We start from the raw sequence: 16,664 nt of genomic DNA, 5'->3' as shown, positions 1-16,664 counted from the left end.
TAGTTCCAGGCCCCGCCGCTAGGACGACTTCAAGCTTCCTTTCTTGCCCCAGGAAGTGTGAGCTGTTGACTAAGAGGTCTGAATGGTTCTGCTGGAGAAGCAGTGAGGCCCTAGACATGGGAGTGAAGAAGCTGTCAGCCTGGCTAACATGATCATCTTCTACCTGGCAGTAGCTTCTAGAAAGACCCCTAGCAAGAACTGCCCAACTGAGCCCAGTTAACCCACAGAACCAGGAGAAATAATGAATTGTCGTTCTATGCCACGAAGCTTTGGGGTGGTCTGATACACTGCAACAGATAAACCGAGCAGGAAGTGCACACATTCGGGGCGCCTGGGTGGCTCAGTCGGTTAAGCGTCCGACTTCGGCCCAGGTCATGATCGCACGGCTTGTGAGTTCGAGCCCCACGTCAGGCTCCAGAGCCTGGAGCCTGCTTCAGATTCTGTGTCTCCCTCTCTCTCTGCCCCTCCCCTGCTCACGTTGTCTCTCAAAAATAAATAAATGTGAAAAAAATTTTTTAATAAAAAAAAAAGTAGACACATTCCCACTCTTTGTTGTGTGTTTTATGGTACCTCCTATGAGCAGAACAATTCTCCACCGTATTCCTTGCTCCACCTTGGCTTTGGCCAAGGGACTGACTGAAAGCAAGGAATATAAGGTAGTGACAAAAACCACAGCTGGACAGAAGCTGTAACAGCCACTTAGACCTTTTCTCTTCCTCCTCTGACACAGAAAGGGCACGTCCTATGTCTCAGCTCTTCCTGGGGCCCATCATGAAAAGGAGCCCCCGGTCAGAGCTGGTCGGAGCTCAGGTGTGCTCCGTCTAAATCACAGTCAGAGGAGGGCAAGCGAGAGATAAACCTTTGCTGTTGTGAGCCACGGACGTGGGGTTTTATCTTCTACAGAATCGAGTGCTGAGAGCGAGCCCTTTGTAATGCCATCTGAACAGTCTCACAAACCAGAGAACCAGACCAACGTCAGGGAAAGGCACTGAGACAGAAAAGCACACGAGATCTTTCCCGTTCAGTTTCGCAGAGGGTGACTGGCATTCTGCTAGATCCCAGGCACACAGTGACACCGGTGCCCCATCCAAGGAGCCTATGGCCCGGTGAGGGCTCACTGCTTAAGTATTTTCTGTAAAGGGTCAGAGAGTAAATGTTTTAGGCTGTTGTTTGCCAAGAGACAAGATTGAGGATAGTACGTGGCTATGCATGGGACCATTTAAAATGTAAAGGACACTTTTAGCTCTCAGGCCATATGAAAGTAGGGGACACGATCTGGCCTAGGAGCTGCAGTTTGCTGGCCTCTGGTCTAGTGGTTGACGTCGGCTACATGAGGGGCTATTTCCAGGGTGCATATAATCAGTGTATTACACGAGCCCTTCCTGAAGCTTAGAGAAGAGACACAAACCAATCTGAGATTTTAGGAACCATTTTCTGAAGGAAAGAAAGCCGGAGTGGATCTTGAATATCCACTAAATGCTGCTGAGTAAATGTACAAAAAGGTAGAAAGGATGAGTTTTTGAAACCACAGGTTATGTGCACATAAACTGTATTTCCTCCCATTAACACAAGAGCATTGTATAAGAAGAACAAGCACCCAAAACTTCCCAACCTAACTTGTCCAGGTTTGCTACATATAGACACCGTAGGGACACTCTACAAACACAGATAGCCTAGCCAGCCTCGACTGCCATCACAAAATACCACAGACTGGGCAGCTAACCAAAAAAAAAAAAAAAAAAAAAAAAAAGTTTATTTTCTCATAGTTCTAGAGTCTGGGAAGTCCAAGATCAAGGTGTCAGCCAACTTAGTTTCTACTGAGGTCTCCTCTTGGCTTGCAGAAAGCCGCCTTCTTACTGTGTCCACCAAGAGTATCCTCTCTGATGACTCTTCTTATAAGGACACTAATCCTATCAGATCAAGGCCCCAATGCCAGTTTCATTCTGAAAACACTGATTAGATACTTGTAATGCACAGGAACTGTTACTGAATATGAGATGGTCCCTACCTGGAAGTCCTGGGACATGTGAAATGCTGTACTTTATCTTATTTTAATTTTTTAAATGTTTTTATTTATTTTTGAGAAAGAGAGACGGAGCATGAGCAGGGGACGAGCAGAGAGAGAGAGGGAGACACAGAATCTGAAGCAGATTCCAGGCTGTGAGCTGTCAGCATAGAGCCTGACGCGGGGCTCAAACTCACAGACTGTGAGATCGTGACCTGAGCCAAAGTCAGACGCCCAACCAGCTAAGCCACCCAGGCGCCCTTGTACTTAATTTTAAAAGATATTCATCTCCTATTCTTTTATGCTCTTTTCATAGAGATAAACTCAACTCCTGGTTGAGTCTATATGTCAAACTAGACTTGGGAGAATACAAAGAACAGAGGTAAAAACCATTTTCCAATCGTTCTCTTATATGCTATAGTCTACACACACACTCACGCGCACACGCATGCACACACACATTCACACACACACACACACACACACACACACAGAGCCATGGTCACCACCCTCCTCTGGGGGGTAGGGCAATTCAAATAGCCGCTTATTTTAGTCAGCAGCCTCCTCACGCTGGTGGCTCAAGTGGAAATTCTGGACAACAAAGTGTTACATCGCTTTTCTTAAATGAATGTTTTGTCAAATAGATTTTCCATACTAGTTGCATAGTTGGTTTAAAACATAAATGCTAGATTTTATTCTTGTAATATTGAAAATAGTTTATGCCAATGTCATTTAAAAATTTCACCTTTTTAATACAGGATTGCCAATTTCCCTTCCTTCCTTCCTTCCTTCCTTCCTTCCTTCCTTCCTTCCTTCCTTCCTGTCTTTATTTCTTTCTCTCTCTCTCCCTTTCTTTTCTTTTCTTTCCCTTTCTTTCTTTCTTTTTTTCTTTCTTTCTTTCTTTCTCTCTATTGTTTTTTAACTGCCTAAAAACAAACATAGTCCTTATTTCACCAGTGGCCGTGTTCCAATAAAACTTTATTTACAAAAATAGGTGGTGGGCTAGATTTGAGCCATGAGTGTAGTCGGCCAACCCCTGATCTAAAAACTATTTTGTTCATAGACATAGAGGAGAAAATAATCACACATATACGTTCTTTTAAGTAAAAATTGTTAGGTGAACATTATACACAACAATTTTAGAAATTTTTAACGGCAAGGAAATCCCCTAATTTAAAGTTTGTGGTTTGTGGAAACCATGAAAATGGTTTCCAAGGTATCAAAGTTTAGTAACTTTTACAAAAGCTTGGTCAGTGTATTTCATTGTTTCCGGGAGTGTTTTGTTTACTCAAGCTGGAAGAATATACTTAAAGCTTGAACAAGACAGGTTTGACCTGTGTGAGTCCACTTACATGCAGATTGTTTTAGATAAATACGGTACAGAAATGTAAATGTGTTTTCCCTTCCTTATGGTTTTTCTCAATAACATTTTCTCTTTGCTACCTTACCTTATTGTAAGAATATATTATATAATGCATATAACTAACAAAATACGTGTTAATCCACTGTTTCTGTTATCAGTAAGGCTTCTGGTCAACAGTAGGCTGTTAGTAGGTAGGTTGTGGAGGAATCAAAAGTTACATGTGGGGTTCCAAGTGCTTGGGTAGAGGCATTCCTAACCCAAACCCCACTGTTCAAAGAGTCAACTTATATCGGGGCGCCTGGGTGGCTCAGTCAGTTAAGCGTCTGACTTCGGCTCAGGTCATGATCTCATGGTCCGTGAGTTCGAGCCCTGCATCGGGCTCTGTGCTGACAGCTCAGAGCCTGGAGCCTGCGTCAGATTCTGTGTCTCCCTCTCCTTCTGCCCCTCCTCTGCTCATACTCTATCTCTCTCTGTCTCTCAAAAATAAATAAACAAAAAAATAAATAAATAAATAAATAAAAGAGTCAACTGTATAAACAGTAAAATCAATGCCCGAAAAAGAGAACAAAACAGAAGATTCTTGCCACAGTCTGGTCAGAATGCAGGGCTAAGCAGTACATACAATGTCTCAAGAGCAGAATTTACCTTGACAGGAAATCCGAGAAGGAAAGGCGAACAGGGTATCCATATCGGATAATCTTCACCATGTCCAGGACTCCGATATATTGTAGTTGAGCAGATACATAAAAATTATCAAAGGTATCTGGCAGCCTTGAGTTATTGGGCTTGATGCAATGAACAAAGTGGGGCGTGCGCTTCTGAAGTTTTCCGATAATATCTGCTAGAGATTTCTAAGGAGAGAAGCAAAACACAACTGATTCTCCAAAGAAGACACTGCCCGAAAATGTAAAGAGTTTATCTTCAACCCACAACTCTTTTATTTAGTCTGAATTCTCTGTGCTGTGTGTGTCCGTGTGTGAGTGCTTACTGGTTTCCAAGCGGTCAAAAACAGGGGGGGGGGGGGGGAATGACGCAGAAACCCTCTACAGTTGACAAGATCTAAATCTAAATTTTGGAAAACCGAAAAGTCCACTAACCCTGAGTTGTGATGCAATCGTGACTGGACCTCCCCATTCTAGTCTTTGAAGAAACGAAGAAGTTCCTTTCTTTTTTAATAACTGTAATGAAAATAAAAAGAAAGAAAGGGTGAGCGGATTTATTTATGTAAGCATGTATCGACTGATTTTTAATTGTAGTTGACATTAGTCTCAGGTGTACAACATAGGGAGCGATCTTAGTAGTATTTTACTAAATTGCATTTACAAGAAAAAATTTACCCTCCCATCCACATAAATTCACTCAGACTGTAAAAATCAGTACCAAATGATTTTTCTGCGACGGTACTATGAATCGGGGAAATTGAAACTGCGCGTAGAAGAACCCCATTCTTGCCAGCCTTTCAAGCACACAGAAGTTGCCGTCCTGTATCTATTTTGATTTTGAGAGTAAACAGCGACCCTGCCTTGCTGGGTAGCACAGTCCGCGCACCTGGGAGCCCTGGGTGTATCATCACCATGCGTGTTATCACGAAGCAGCAGGCTTACCACCAGGCCAAAGGATACTATGTTATGCTATAAAGGTTTGATGTTCTAACAAGCGCTGGTTTATTCCCTTAAGTTTAACCACAATCAACTTCTTCCCATTCCTCCTCTTTTTTTTTTGAACTACTAAAAGGAGTTAGTAAATTATCTGTCTGAAAAATGGCAACAATTTGTGTTTTCCTGGATGAGTAATTATATACGGCTCTTAAAAGAAAAAAAAATCATATGTAGCAAAGATTAAATGATAATGGAGATAAAAGAAGTCAGTGGAAATGGAGCCAGTGGGTAAAGAAATAAAGGGCAGAAGGTAATTAATTAAACTCCACCAGGGGTTAAAAGGAACCGCAGCCACTAATGTACCATTTGCATTTCACAAAATCACGCAGACTCAGACCAACGTATCTATAGATCCCAAATCATTTATGTTACAATAAAGAGGTCTTGGTAGGAGAAGAGAGCCTGATAAAAGACTCTTGTCAATGTGGTGCTATTGCTACCATGACAGCAGCTGATTTCTTCCCGTTGACATGAACTGTCAGGCTGGAATGACCCATTGTAACTGACAAGGGAATGTAAAAGGAAGCAATTGGTCCAAAATCAACCGGTTTTCTCCAAACACAAAGCCAAGTGTGATGCTCAGTTAAACAGTGGTAGAGCCCTACGCTGCCAGTCACAGGGCTGGCCGTGCAGAGATGCAGCCAGTATGAAGGGAAGTGAGGAATGGAACACTTAAGGAAGAATCGTAATAAATAAATCTCCATCCCTTGAAACTGAACGCTCAATTTCCCTTTCTGGGTGGAAGAACCACTGTGAATTATCTTCGTTTTGCAGTCCTTTAGGGAAAAGACTAATGGCATCTATGCCTGGTAATGTTTAATAATTAAGGTTAAAAATTACAGTGTAGAGGTGGGTGGTGATTTCTTGCTCTCGATTTCCAGCATGATTGAGGAAGGAAGGGCCAGAAGGTTCAGTGAAATCCTCAGGAGTAGAGATCTTCCTTACAAAGAGTAACCCTTTGTCTTTTTTATGTAAAAAATGCCACTTTGTATGCAGTGAGATTGAATTCCTGTGGTCACACAGGGCAGCAATGACTATATCGGAGGATCTCTAATTGTAGGGTCCACTGGCTAAACACACACACACACACACACACACACTTATTTCTAATATGTTATATACATCTTGCCAATCTTCTAAAATAGAGCTGATTCTAATTATGCTTTCATTTTAATTGGTAAGCTAAAATGCATTCTAACAACCTACAACAACCGAATTTCTAAAACCGATTGTCCTGGACAGCTTCCCAAACAGATTTCCCCTCTCTGCAGTTTTGATGGAGACAAGCAAAACAAACCAGGCTACCGTCAGGCACTGAGTCCTTAAAGTTGCCACATTTCCTACCTGTTTCCTATCCGTTTGAAACACCCCTGCTGAATTTTTACTTCCGTGGTACAAACAGTCAGAACCTTTATGTTGTGAGTGTAACTGCACGTGTGGAGGGCAAGTCCACACTGGAAGTGAGGGTGATAAGAAAGTACGTTTGAAATCTACAAAGTCTACAAACATTCCAGCACCTGAGAAATACACAAGGTCTGTAAGAGAAACCACAATGTACTGTTTGGAGACCTGAAGCCTCAGCAATGATTAATGTCAACAGAATAAGGTAGCTAAGTTTCTTCCCCGGAAGGCTAACGTTGCTGCAGTCACTCCCCATTCATCAGAGGGACAGTCACAGAGACGAGGCATAAACAGGATGTTGCAGAGACAACCAATAAAATTACTAACGCTCTACTTGCTATCGAACTTCCCCTCTGCTGGACTCTCCCATCATGTTTCCTCTGTCTGCTGGTTCTATGTCAGGCAGGCAACCTGTCTTTCATTTTAAAAATCAAATGATTTATTTCCATCAGTTTTCAAGACTGCATTAAAAAAAAAAAAGAAGAAGTAAACGTACTGAGAAAACTTCAAAACAACCAAACAAGAATCATAGAAACTCCTACCTTACTAAGTTCTAGATAATTCCTGTTTTCTCCAATAACTGAAGAAGCCGTCATCTTCTTACTGAGCAGGGCACATTTATGTCCTCTGAATTTAAAAGAAGGATAGGAAGATACGAGGGATCCTGTCTGTGACAGTTTCGACTGGAACAAGTGATTGATCACGACATTTTCACTGGCTAGGAAATAAATAAAAGCATATCATGAGTGGCATTAAAATCAGTATTTTTTTTAAAAAATTTGTGAACGTTTGTTTTTGAGACAGAGAGAGATAGAGCGTGAGTGGGGAAGGGGCACAGAGAGAGGGAGACACAGAATCTGAAACAGGCTCCAGGCTCTGAGCTGTCAGCACAGAACCCCACGCGGGGCTTGAACTCATGGACCTGAGATCATGACCTGAGCCGAAGCTGGACGCCCAACCGACTGAGCCCCCCAGGGGTCCCCAAATCAGCATTTACATGAGCAGTAAACACCCCAGTGCTGCTTCCACTACAACTTTCCAAGTGCAAGATGTCACTGAGGGCGTCTGTCTTCCCCTTTGCCCCTATTTTGTTTTCCCCACCGTTCATCGTAACACTTGATGAATTCTGATCTTCCTCTTGCCCTTGGCCAGGAGTCTTGAACCGGGTCTCCTGTCCTGTACTTGAGCACCTGGCCCTTGGTTCTCTGAGCGACACTCGCTGCTCTCGTAGCCGTGGGAGCCACACCTCACCTTCTAGGGTCTCCGGGCCTTCGGTGCCCTTGGCCAAGTCCTGAAGACCTGTGGCTTCGGCCAGCCGCTCCCCATCCCCAGAAACACACTTCCTCGGATGTCACTCGTCTCCAGGTGGTATTTAAACACCTGTGGGAGACCCTGTCTCATTTGGTTGTACCAGGTGTCAGGGGAAAGAAATGCCCTCTTTTTTCTGATCCAGTTAAGCTATACATGTAAAACGCTGATATATTTCAGATGTTACGTTACACAAATTCTAATACATTCTGGCTACAAATTGGAATAGCACAGTGAAAACTGTATGCGGCAATTGGAAATCTAAAAGGCACGCTTCTCATGTCCCCTATGTCTGTATGTAGACAATCCTCACGCTTCAGTTTCCTTTTCTACAAAGTGACCATCCCATACCCACCTTGAGGATTATACAGGATTAAAGGGTGAAATAATGTGCATATCATTTGGGATCCTGCTTACCTGTCAGCTAGCGAGCAGTGGTCAGTGGCAAAGCAGTGTTCCTAACTTTTCCACATCCATGTTATTCTGCTTGCTCAGGCTAACATACTTAGTGGCAATTTGTACAAAGGAAAGTCACTACGTTAATAAACAAACAGGGAACCAGGGAGAAATGTCAGAGAGGAAGGAGAAACAATTATGGAATGCAGGAAGCAAAAAGGGGCTCTGTGGTACTGGATGAAAAGTAGAGCTCTCAGGATAAATTCATGATTGTTAAAAATTTTTTTAAAAATGTTTACTTATTTTTGAGAGAGGCAGAGACAGAATGTGAGTGCGTTAGGGGGAGAGAGAGAGGGAGACACAGAATCCGAAGCAGGCTCCAGGCTCTGAGCGGTCCGCACAAGGGCCCGATGCGGGGCTCAAACTCACCAGCCGTGAGATCATGACTTGAGCCAAAGTCGGACACTCAACCAATTGAGTCACCCAGGCACCCCAAAATTCATGATTTTTAATATAGGACTGCATCTCTGTCTGTTACCTGTATATCTTTAATTGTCTAGTTCAGAAGGGGCCTAAAAGCAAGGACAATCCAGTAGCAATGAGCTCACAAGCCCCCAGCCCTCAGTGTTCCTTAATACCATTCTTGTCTATGATAAACCTAAGCGTGTCAGGCACACAGCTGATTCTGAGGCGTAGAAGATGATCCCAGAACATTTTGGAAGGCAGGACTATAAGACAGTGCTAATAAAGATCATGAGAACCTGAAAAAGAGCGTAGGGGCTCATAGACTGTGATTCATTGAATGGAAAAGAATCCATGAGTCCATACTGATAGCAGTCTAATTCATCAATGAATGACAAAGGGGAGATCGTACAGTTGAATGTTACTATTGATGGGAAAATTGGTGGGGGGAGCAGAAAATCACAATAGCGCGACCATAAGAGGCATCATTGATTTAGGCAAGAATCATTCCTGCACCCCAGCCAGCGGGTGACAGTCTGACAATATTTCCTTGCCTCACCTCCCTCACAAGCTACTTATCAACTACAGAGTGAAACAGCAGCTTTCAATTACGGAAGCCTGAAGGATGCCCCCTTAACAAGGCCATGCCACCAGTAGGGTCTCAGACTGTCACTGTGTTCTCCAAACAGGAGGGGCTGAGGACCCGCCAGCACCTCTGTGGGGTTCCCACCGAGCAGGGACGGGCTGACACCCACGTGAGGAAACTGCAAATAAATCCAGATTGAGGGACAGCCTTCAAAATAACTGGCCTTTAGGTTTTAAATGTTAGTCACGAAAGAAGAAGAAAAGCAGAGAAAATGTCCCCGGTGAAAGAAGACAGGAGGGAAATGGCACTCAGTGCAGTGACTGGCCTTGAACTGGGGGGAAATCATTACGAAAGACATGGCGGGGGTAAGCGGCACAGAGATAGGAACTGGGGGTTAGACATCAGGATCGTGTCAAGGTTCAGAACTCTGATAGTACTGATGTTTTGTAAGATACCGTCCTTGATCTCAGGATGCATACCAAGGTGTGTCGGCAGAAAGATGCCTGTGGCTTACTCTCAAATGGTTCAGAAAATACATGCACATGCACACGCACACACACACGCACACACACAGGCACAGGCACACAGAGGGAATGGACGGGGGAGTAGAAGACAGGGTGGGAAGATGGGAGAAAGTAGAGGAAGAGAAATGAAGAGAGGAAAGTAAATCTGGGGAAGGGCATTTGGGTGTTCTTGGTACTAATTTTGTAATTTTAAACTTGAAATCGTTTCAAGTTTACGTTGGACTCGGAAGCATCCCCTGCAGGGGTCTACAGACATTATCACATCGAGTGTCTTCCTGCCAGCAAATCGGGATAAGCTAACTTTGGTGTGCCTTTTATGAGCAGGTTTGTGGAGACGCTCAGAGGTAAAAGACACAATAGCTGTTGACCAGGTATCACACAAACAAAGGTATGTTTGTTCAGATCCCGCAACAGACCCTACCACCTTCCTCATGTGTGAGCTTTTTGATAATATGAAGACTGAATTAGATACTACAAAGTACCTTGCGAGGTACTCGAAAATAAAAAAAAAAAACCAGTATCTATAAATTACACTTGCTTTTAACAATTACTTACGACATCAAAACATTTTACAGATTAATAAAATACTATCATAACCATGCTTTTGTTTACATGATAGAATAGGTGAGCAACCATGGCCTGTGGGTCAAATCTGGCTCGTGGCCTGTTTCTGTAAACAAAGTTTTACTGGAACGCAGACCTGTCCAATTGTGCTGTCTACACCTGCTCCCTCATTATAACAGTAGAGTTGAGTAGTTGCAACAGAGACCTACAGCTTGCAAAGCCTAAAGTGTTTATTCTCTTGTCCTTTATAGAAAACATCTCCCATTTACCTATAACAAGACACTGTAAATTTCATCCTCTTGTTCAGATGTACCTGCAGCTGAAGGCATTTGGAAGAAAACAAGACTCACTTCCTTTTTCTTGGAGCTTATTAGCAAGTGTACACAACAGAATGACTTCAAAATACAGGGACGGTGTGAAGATAAGCAGATAATCACAATATCACTAACCGCCAGGGGCGCCTGGGTGGCTCAGTCAGTTGAGCCTCTGACTTCAGCTCAGGTCATGATCTCACAGTTTGTGAGTTTGAGCCCCCTGTGGGGCTCTGTGCTGATCGCTCAGAGCCTGAAGCCTGCTTCGCATTCTTGTGTCTCCCCCTCTCTCTGCCCCTTCCCTGCTCATGCTCAGTGTCTGTCCCTCAGTAATAAATAAATGTTAAAAAAAAATAAAAATAATTTGATATCACTAACCGCCACATTCTCTTTCAAAATATATATTCCATTGCCTGAAATACAAAAGTAAAGAAGGCACGGCACCGACTTCAAAAAACACGCTATAGATTAGATCTTCAAAAAATATATGACTTGAAAGGTCATTTATTTATATGACTCCAAATGGAAGTTGACATCATTAAAAACTAGAAGGAATATATTTGCAATGATAATTAGTAGGGTCACCTATTTCAATTCTTTCTTTCTACATGATACTCTTCCAATCTCACGCCTTCCCCACCGGTCTCCGTTTCAGGAGAACTCGGTAAGCAAAGGTCTGAGAGACAAGCAGAGTAATTCCCTGTGAAAAACTACATTGTGCATCTGCTCTGCTTGATTGGAGGTAAGTATGTGCCTCAAACCAGCGGTGACACGGATGTCTTGTTTCCAGCTCGGAGGCACTTAACTATCTCATGAAGGTCTATCGCTATCAGGGACTCCGTTCATTTAGAGCAACTTGCAGCACAAAAGATGATATATTTTGATCCACTGAACAGGTTGTTTGGAAAATGAGAAGCCCTGCAGAACTGCTAATAAGAAGGAATTGCTAGAGGAGGCAGAAGATACATACTGGTACACACAAACGCACCACATGTAAATGCCATATAGTAACTTACATGTTGTGTAGAAACAGATACATGCGCCTAAAGGGCTAAGATTCACTGAGTTGATGGGGCCTATAAATTTGCAGATACATGCATCCACGCACGTATGTGTGTGTATATAAATTCGTACACTCCCTCTGCTCCGTGGGCTTTAATTCTTTATAACTGAAAGTACATAAGAATAAAATACCACCCTTAGGTGTGCTCCAGAGTCATCTTAAGTAATGGAATTCACCCTGCTGTGGCCTAAATAATTTTGGAAGCTGTATTCGTCTTCATTAGTCGTCACAAAAGAGCTTTTTTATATTCATATCGCTAGAGTGGTAAAGGTATTTTATATTTCTATCTGCTAAAAGCTTCGTTAAATTATGGTTTCTACTAGACTCCAAATTAAATTGTAGCCAATGTCCAGTGTGGCAAGATCCATTCTTTACTATTCTGGGCTTTAGGATGTAAGAGATATTTCAATTATTCTGTAGCTGGTGGCATATTACCAAGGACAATGTTCAGAGACGGAGAGACGGAGAAATAAAGAATGTGTGGCATTTTAACCATAGGGGGAAAACTTACTTTTCATTACAAATAGAAGATTCTGTGAAAGGGAGTCTTTATTTTTTTCAATTGCTCCGACAATTTCATACGTTACCTATAATAAAAGAAAATGGCATAGTTACTAATGTTTAAACATGGCCACCAAAATAATTTCCTTTAAAGAATAATTTGACTCAGAGGATGTTTTCAATTATTCATTAGAGAGGCGTGTCAGGTCTTCAAGTTCATGTTACACACAAGTTCAAAGCTCCCATCCAGGTGCCGTCTTTCTGCACATGAAAAAAAGGGACACCCCTCCTGCTCTAATTTTCCAACTCCCCCTTCTGACTGCGAGTTCAAGAGAACATGGTGGTGGCTCCCATTCATGCAGGCCCCCTTTATTCTCGAGGACCCTACCCTACTCAGAAAACTCACTAAACCAGGAAGGAGGACTCTGCCATGCCTGGGGAAGGAGGAGTGATTTCGGTTTGATAAATTCAATGGTCTCTTTATTGAAAAGGTCATTTTGGATCATTTAAACACTTAATCTGAAGTCTTTAAAATCAAGAAAACATGGGGCACCTGGCTGGCCAGGTCAGTAGAGAACGAGACTCTAGATCTCTGGATTGTGAGTTCGAGCCCCATGTTGGATGTAGACATTATTCAAAAATAAAGTCTCTTAAAAAAATGAAGAAAACGTATTGATTCTGAATTAAACATATAAACACAGACCCTCCCCCCCCGCCCACACACGCACACACACACACACACACACACACACACACACACACACACACACTAGACTACCTGATTTTCTCTAACAACATTCCTTGCTGTTTTTGCTCCTGTTCTGGCCTTGTTTTGAAATGGCCATTTCTACATCCTGCAGTAAAATTCCTGCCGTACCTTGAGGGTAGTTACTACAGACTATTCAGCTCTGTCTGCCCCCCATACTTAGCAAAATGCCTGTCGATTGGGCACATTTATTTATTTGTTTTTGTTTCAAGTTTTTATTTAAATTCCCGTTAGTTAACATACAGTGTAGTATCGGTTTCTGGAGTAGAAGTGATTCATCAATTCATCAGTGATTCATCACTTCCATACGACACCCAGTGCTCACCCAACAGGTGCCCTCCTTGGTGCCCATCCCCCATCTAGCCCATCCCCCACCCACCTTCCCTCCAGCAACCTTCGGTTTGTTCTCTACAGTTAGTTTCTTATGGTTTGCCTCCCTCTCTTTTTTTTCTCTTCCTCCCCCTACGTTCATCTGTTTTGTTTCTTAAATTCCACATATGAGTGAAATCATAGGATATTTGTCTTTCTCTGACTGATCTATTTCACTTAGCATAATACGCTCTAGCTCCATCCGTGTCATTGCAAATGGCAAGATTTGAGAAGATATTTTCAAATGACATATCTGATAAGGGGTTAGTATCCAAAATCTATAAATAATTTTTCAAACTCAACATCCAAATAATAAACAATACAGTTAAGAAATGGGCAGAAGACATGAATAGACATTTTTCCAAAGAAGACATCCAGATGGCCAACAGACACGTGAAAAGATGCTCAACATCACGGACCATCGGGGAAATACAAATCAAAACTATGATAAGATACCACCTCACACCTGTGAGAATGGCTAAAATTAACAACTCAGGAAACAACAGATGTTGGCGAGGATACAGAGAAAGAGGATCTCTTTTGCATTGTTGGTGGGAATGCAAACAGATGCAATCACTCTGGAAAACAGTATGGAAGCTCCTCAAAAAGTTAAAGATAAGGGTGCCTGGGTGGCTCAGTTGATTAAGTTCAGGTCATGATCTCATGGTTCATGAGTTCAAGCCCCACGTCAGGCTCTGTGCTGACAGCTCAGAGCCTGGAGCCTGCTTCAGATTCTGTGTCTCTCTCTGCCCCTGCCCCACTCACGCTCTGTCTGTCTATGTCTCTCTCAAAAATAAATATTCAAAAAAATTTTTAAGTTAAAAATAGAACTACCCTACAATCCAGCATGGGACACATTTAATAAATATTTGGTGAAATGAACAAAAAGGTTGTGTTATATTATGACCAACTATAGCAAAACACTGTGCTGTCCATTTCATTCAAGATTGTGCTGTTGAGTCTTTCATTTTCACAAGATCATGTGCTCTGGAAAGTTTTCACAAATGGCCCCAGGACATGGATACATGGAGAAAAAGCTAAAGGCCTCCTGTTAAAACTAAAGTTCAAAACTTCTCAGTTGGGAGACTCCAGTTGGTCAAGTTCCCTGGAAAACAACATCTAGTACATGCATCCAAGTACAAATAAATGCTCATCGAGGGCAGTCTGATGCTTGTAGGAAGCCTGGGGTTTAGCACAACTTCATACTTTGTGTAACATTAGCAAATCTTGAATTAGTTTGTGCTAACTATTTTGTGACGATGTCACTCTCAGGGTCTTTCTTCGTGTATGAAATAATACTCTGAAGGGCACTCCAAGTCTGAGAGCGCCTGACTAGGGTTGGTTGACCACCATATGGACAGGGTTTCCGTGTACAGCTCAACACAAGTATTAGACACTTCCCACAACAGCATATTCCTTTATCATCACAATATAATAATGCAAATGACTGAGAACACGTGAAGTAAAATTGGCATTACTGGAGTGTTAATGCATCGTTCTAAACAATATTTTTTTCTGGGTCCCAAATCTGGAACGAAATACTTCCTCAAGAAGCCCTTGTGTACTTGAGGAGAAAATCAAATGAGACTCCCTCCTGAACCCTGGAGGTGATTAGCAGCACACTATTGGGGGGGACTCAATGTTTCTAGTTTTCAGTGGATGGATCCAAGAAGTATACACACCCAACAAACACATAGGTGAGGGTTTAATTTTTTTTTTTAATCTCAACAATAAAATACAACCAGATTCCAAATTTGGTCTCTTAACCATGACAATTTCTTTACATCAGTGACATTTAGTATTGGCTTTGTCAAAGGCAATCTGAAAATCTAAATAAAGGATACCCACTCGTGACCATTTATTACGTCCATGTATAACCTGCTACCAACAGCTTAAAATATTTCTGACTTAAGCTTTTAATTTTGAGATATTTGCAGATCCCCACGCGGTTGTTAAGAAATAAAACAGGCAGATCCTGTAGACCTCTCACCCAGCTTCCTCCAATGGTGACATCTTGCAGAACTATCACAACCAGGGTAGTGGCATTAATGCAATGACATTAATGCAGGACATTTACCTCAGCGCACAGATCCCGCGTGCTGCCCATTTATGGCACACTTACCTCCCCCAAATCTGTTGAACATATTGGTAGGAGTCTGCTTCTGGGCCCTTTACTCTGTTCCATTGATCTGTGTGTCAGTCCCCCCACCAGTCTTGATTACTGAAGTTTTATAATAAGACACTAAATTAAATGGATGAATTATTCCCCAATTATTCTTTATAAAAATTGTGTAACCTATTCTAATTTAGTCACCATTCTGTATAAACTTCAGAAAAACACTGCCTATCTCTATCTCTATGCCTCGACAAATTTTTGCTATGATTTTGATCGGCATTGCATTAAACCTGGGTTGCGATTTGGGGAGAAGGGTTACTATGTTGACTACTATGTAAGTTACATAGTAACTTACATACTATGTATGTTACTATGTAAGACTACTGCCCATACTGTCTTCTAAGCCGTGAACATGATGCGCCTCCTTCTATGCAGCTCTCTGGGTTCTTTCATCAGTGTTTTGTGGGTTTCAGCAAACATATCGTCTGCATGCTTTGTTAGATTTATACCTCTTCACATTTTTTAATGAGCGATTGTAACTGTTATTGTATTTTTCATTTCAGTGCTCTTTATTAGAATATAAAAGTACAATTGATTATTTTGTGTTTATGTTGTATCCTGTGACCTTGCTGAACTCACTTATCGGTTGTGTTTATGTTGTATCCTGTGACCTTGCTGAACTCACTTATCGGTTCTATGAGGCTTTTTTCCTTTTTTAGTAGATTCCTTGGGATTTCATACACAGACAATCACATCATCTATAAAGAGGGACAGAGTTATTTCTTCCTTTCCAATATATCTGCCTTTTCTTTCATTTCTTGCCTTACTGCACTTGCTAGGACTTCCAGCATTGTGTTTAATAACAGTGGTGAGAACGGGCATCCCTCCCTTCTTTCTGATCTTGTGAGCAAAACACTCAGCTTTTCACCATCAAATATTATGTTAACTGTAGGACATTCGTAGATGCTCTTTATCAAATTGAGGTTGTGTGTCCTCTATCCCTATTTCTGAGTGTTTTTATCATGAATGAATGCTGAATTGCCAAATGCTTTTTCTGCATCAAATTGATATGATCATGTGACTCTTCTCTTGTTTAGCCTATTAACATGGTGGGTTATCTTGACCGATTTCAAATATCAGACCAGCTTTGCATCTCTAGAAAAAGAAATAAATTATTCACAGTGGATCATTCTTTTCATACGTTGTTACATTGCAGTTGTTAATAATAATAGTCTTTTTGCATATGTGTTCATGAGGGATACTGGTCTTCA

The 16,664-nt window shown here is 41.9% G+C and overlaps 1 protein-coding gene across 3 annotated transcripts in view; it reads right to left on the bottom strand.

The window, feature by feature from the left end:
• Positions 1–16,664, bottom strand: part of MYO16 (myosin XVI) — a 605,690-nt gene that overhangs the window by 133,617 nt on the left and 455,409 nt on the right. For all 3 annotated transcript variants that reach the window (XM_027065214.2, XM_053217786.1, XM_027065212.2), the window contains exons 24-27: positions 12,153–12,228; positions 6,970–7,145; positions 4,466–4,546; positions 4,014–4,219 (exon numbers count right to left, since the gene is read on the bottom strand). In XM_027065214.2, coding sequence (XP_026921015.2) covers positions 4,014–4,219; positions 4,466–4,546; positions 6,970–7,145; positions 12,153–12,228 — 539 coding nt within the window. The remainder of the gene's footprint in view (positions 1–4,013; positions 4,220–4,465; positions 4,547–6,969; positions 7,146–12,152; positions 12,229–16,664) is intronic.

This window comes from Acinonyx jubatus, chromosome A1, assembly GCF_027475565.1.
Source record: "Acinonyx jubatus isolate Ajub_Pintada_27869175 chromosome A1, VMU_Ajub_asm_v1.0, whole genome shotgun sequence".
Classification (NCBI taxonomy): domain Eukaryota; kingdom Metazoa; phylum Chordata; class Mammalia; order Carnivora; family Felidae; genus Acinonyx; species Acinonyx jubatus.
This window is presented reverse-complemented; position numbering and strand designations above follow the sequence as displayed.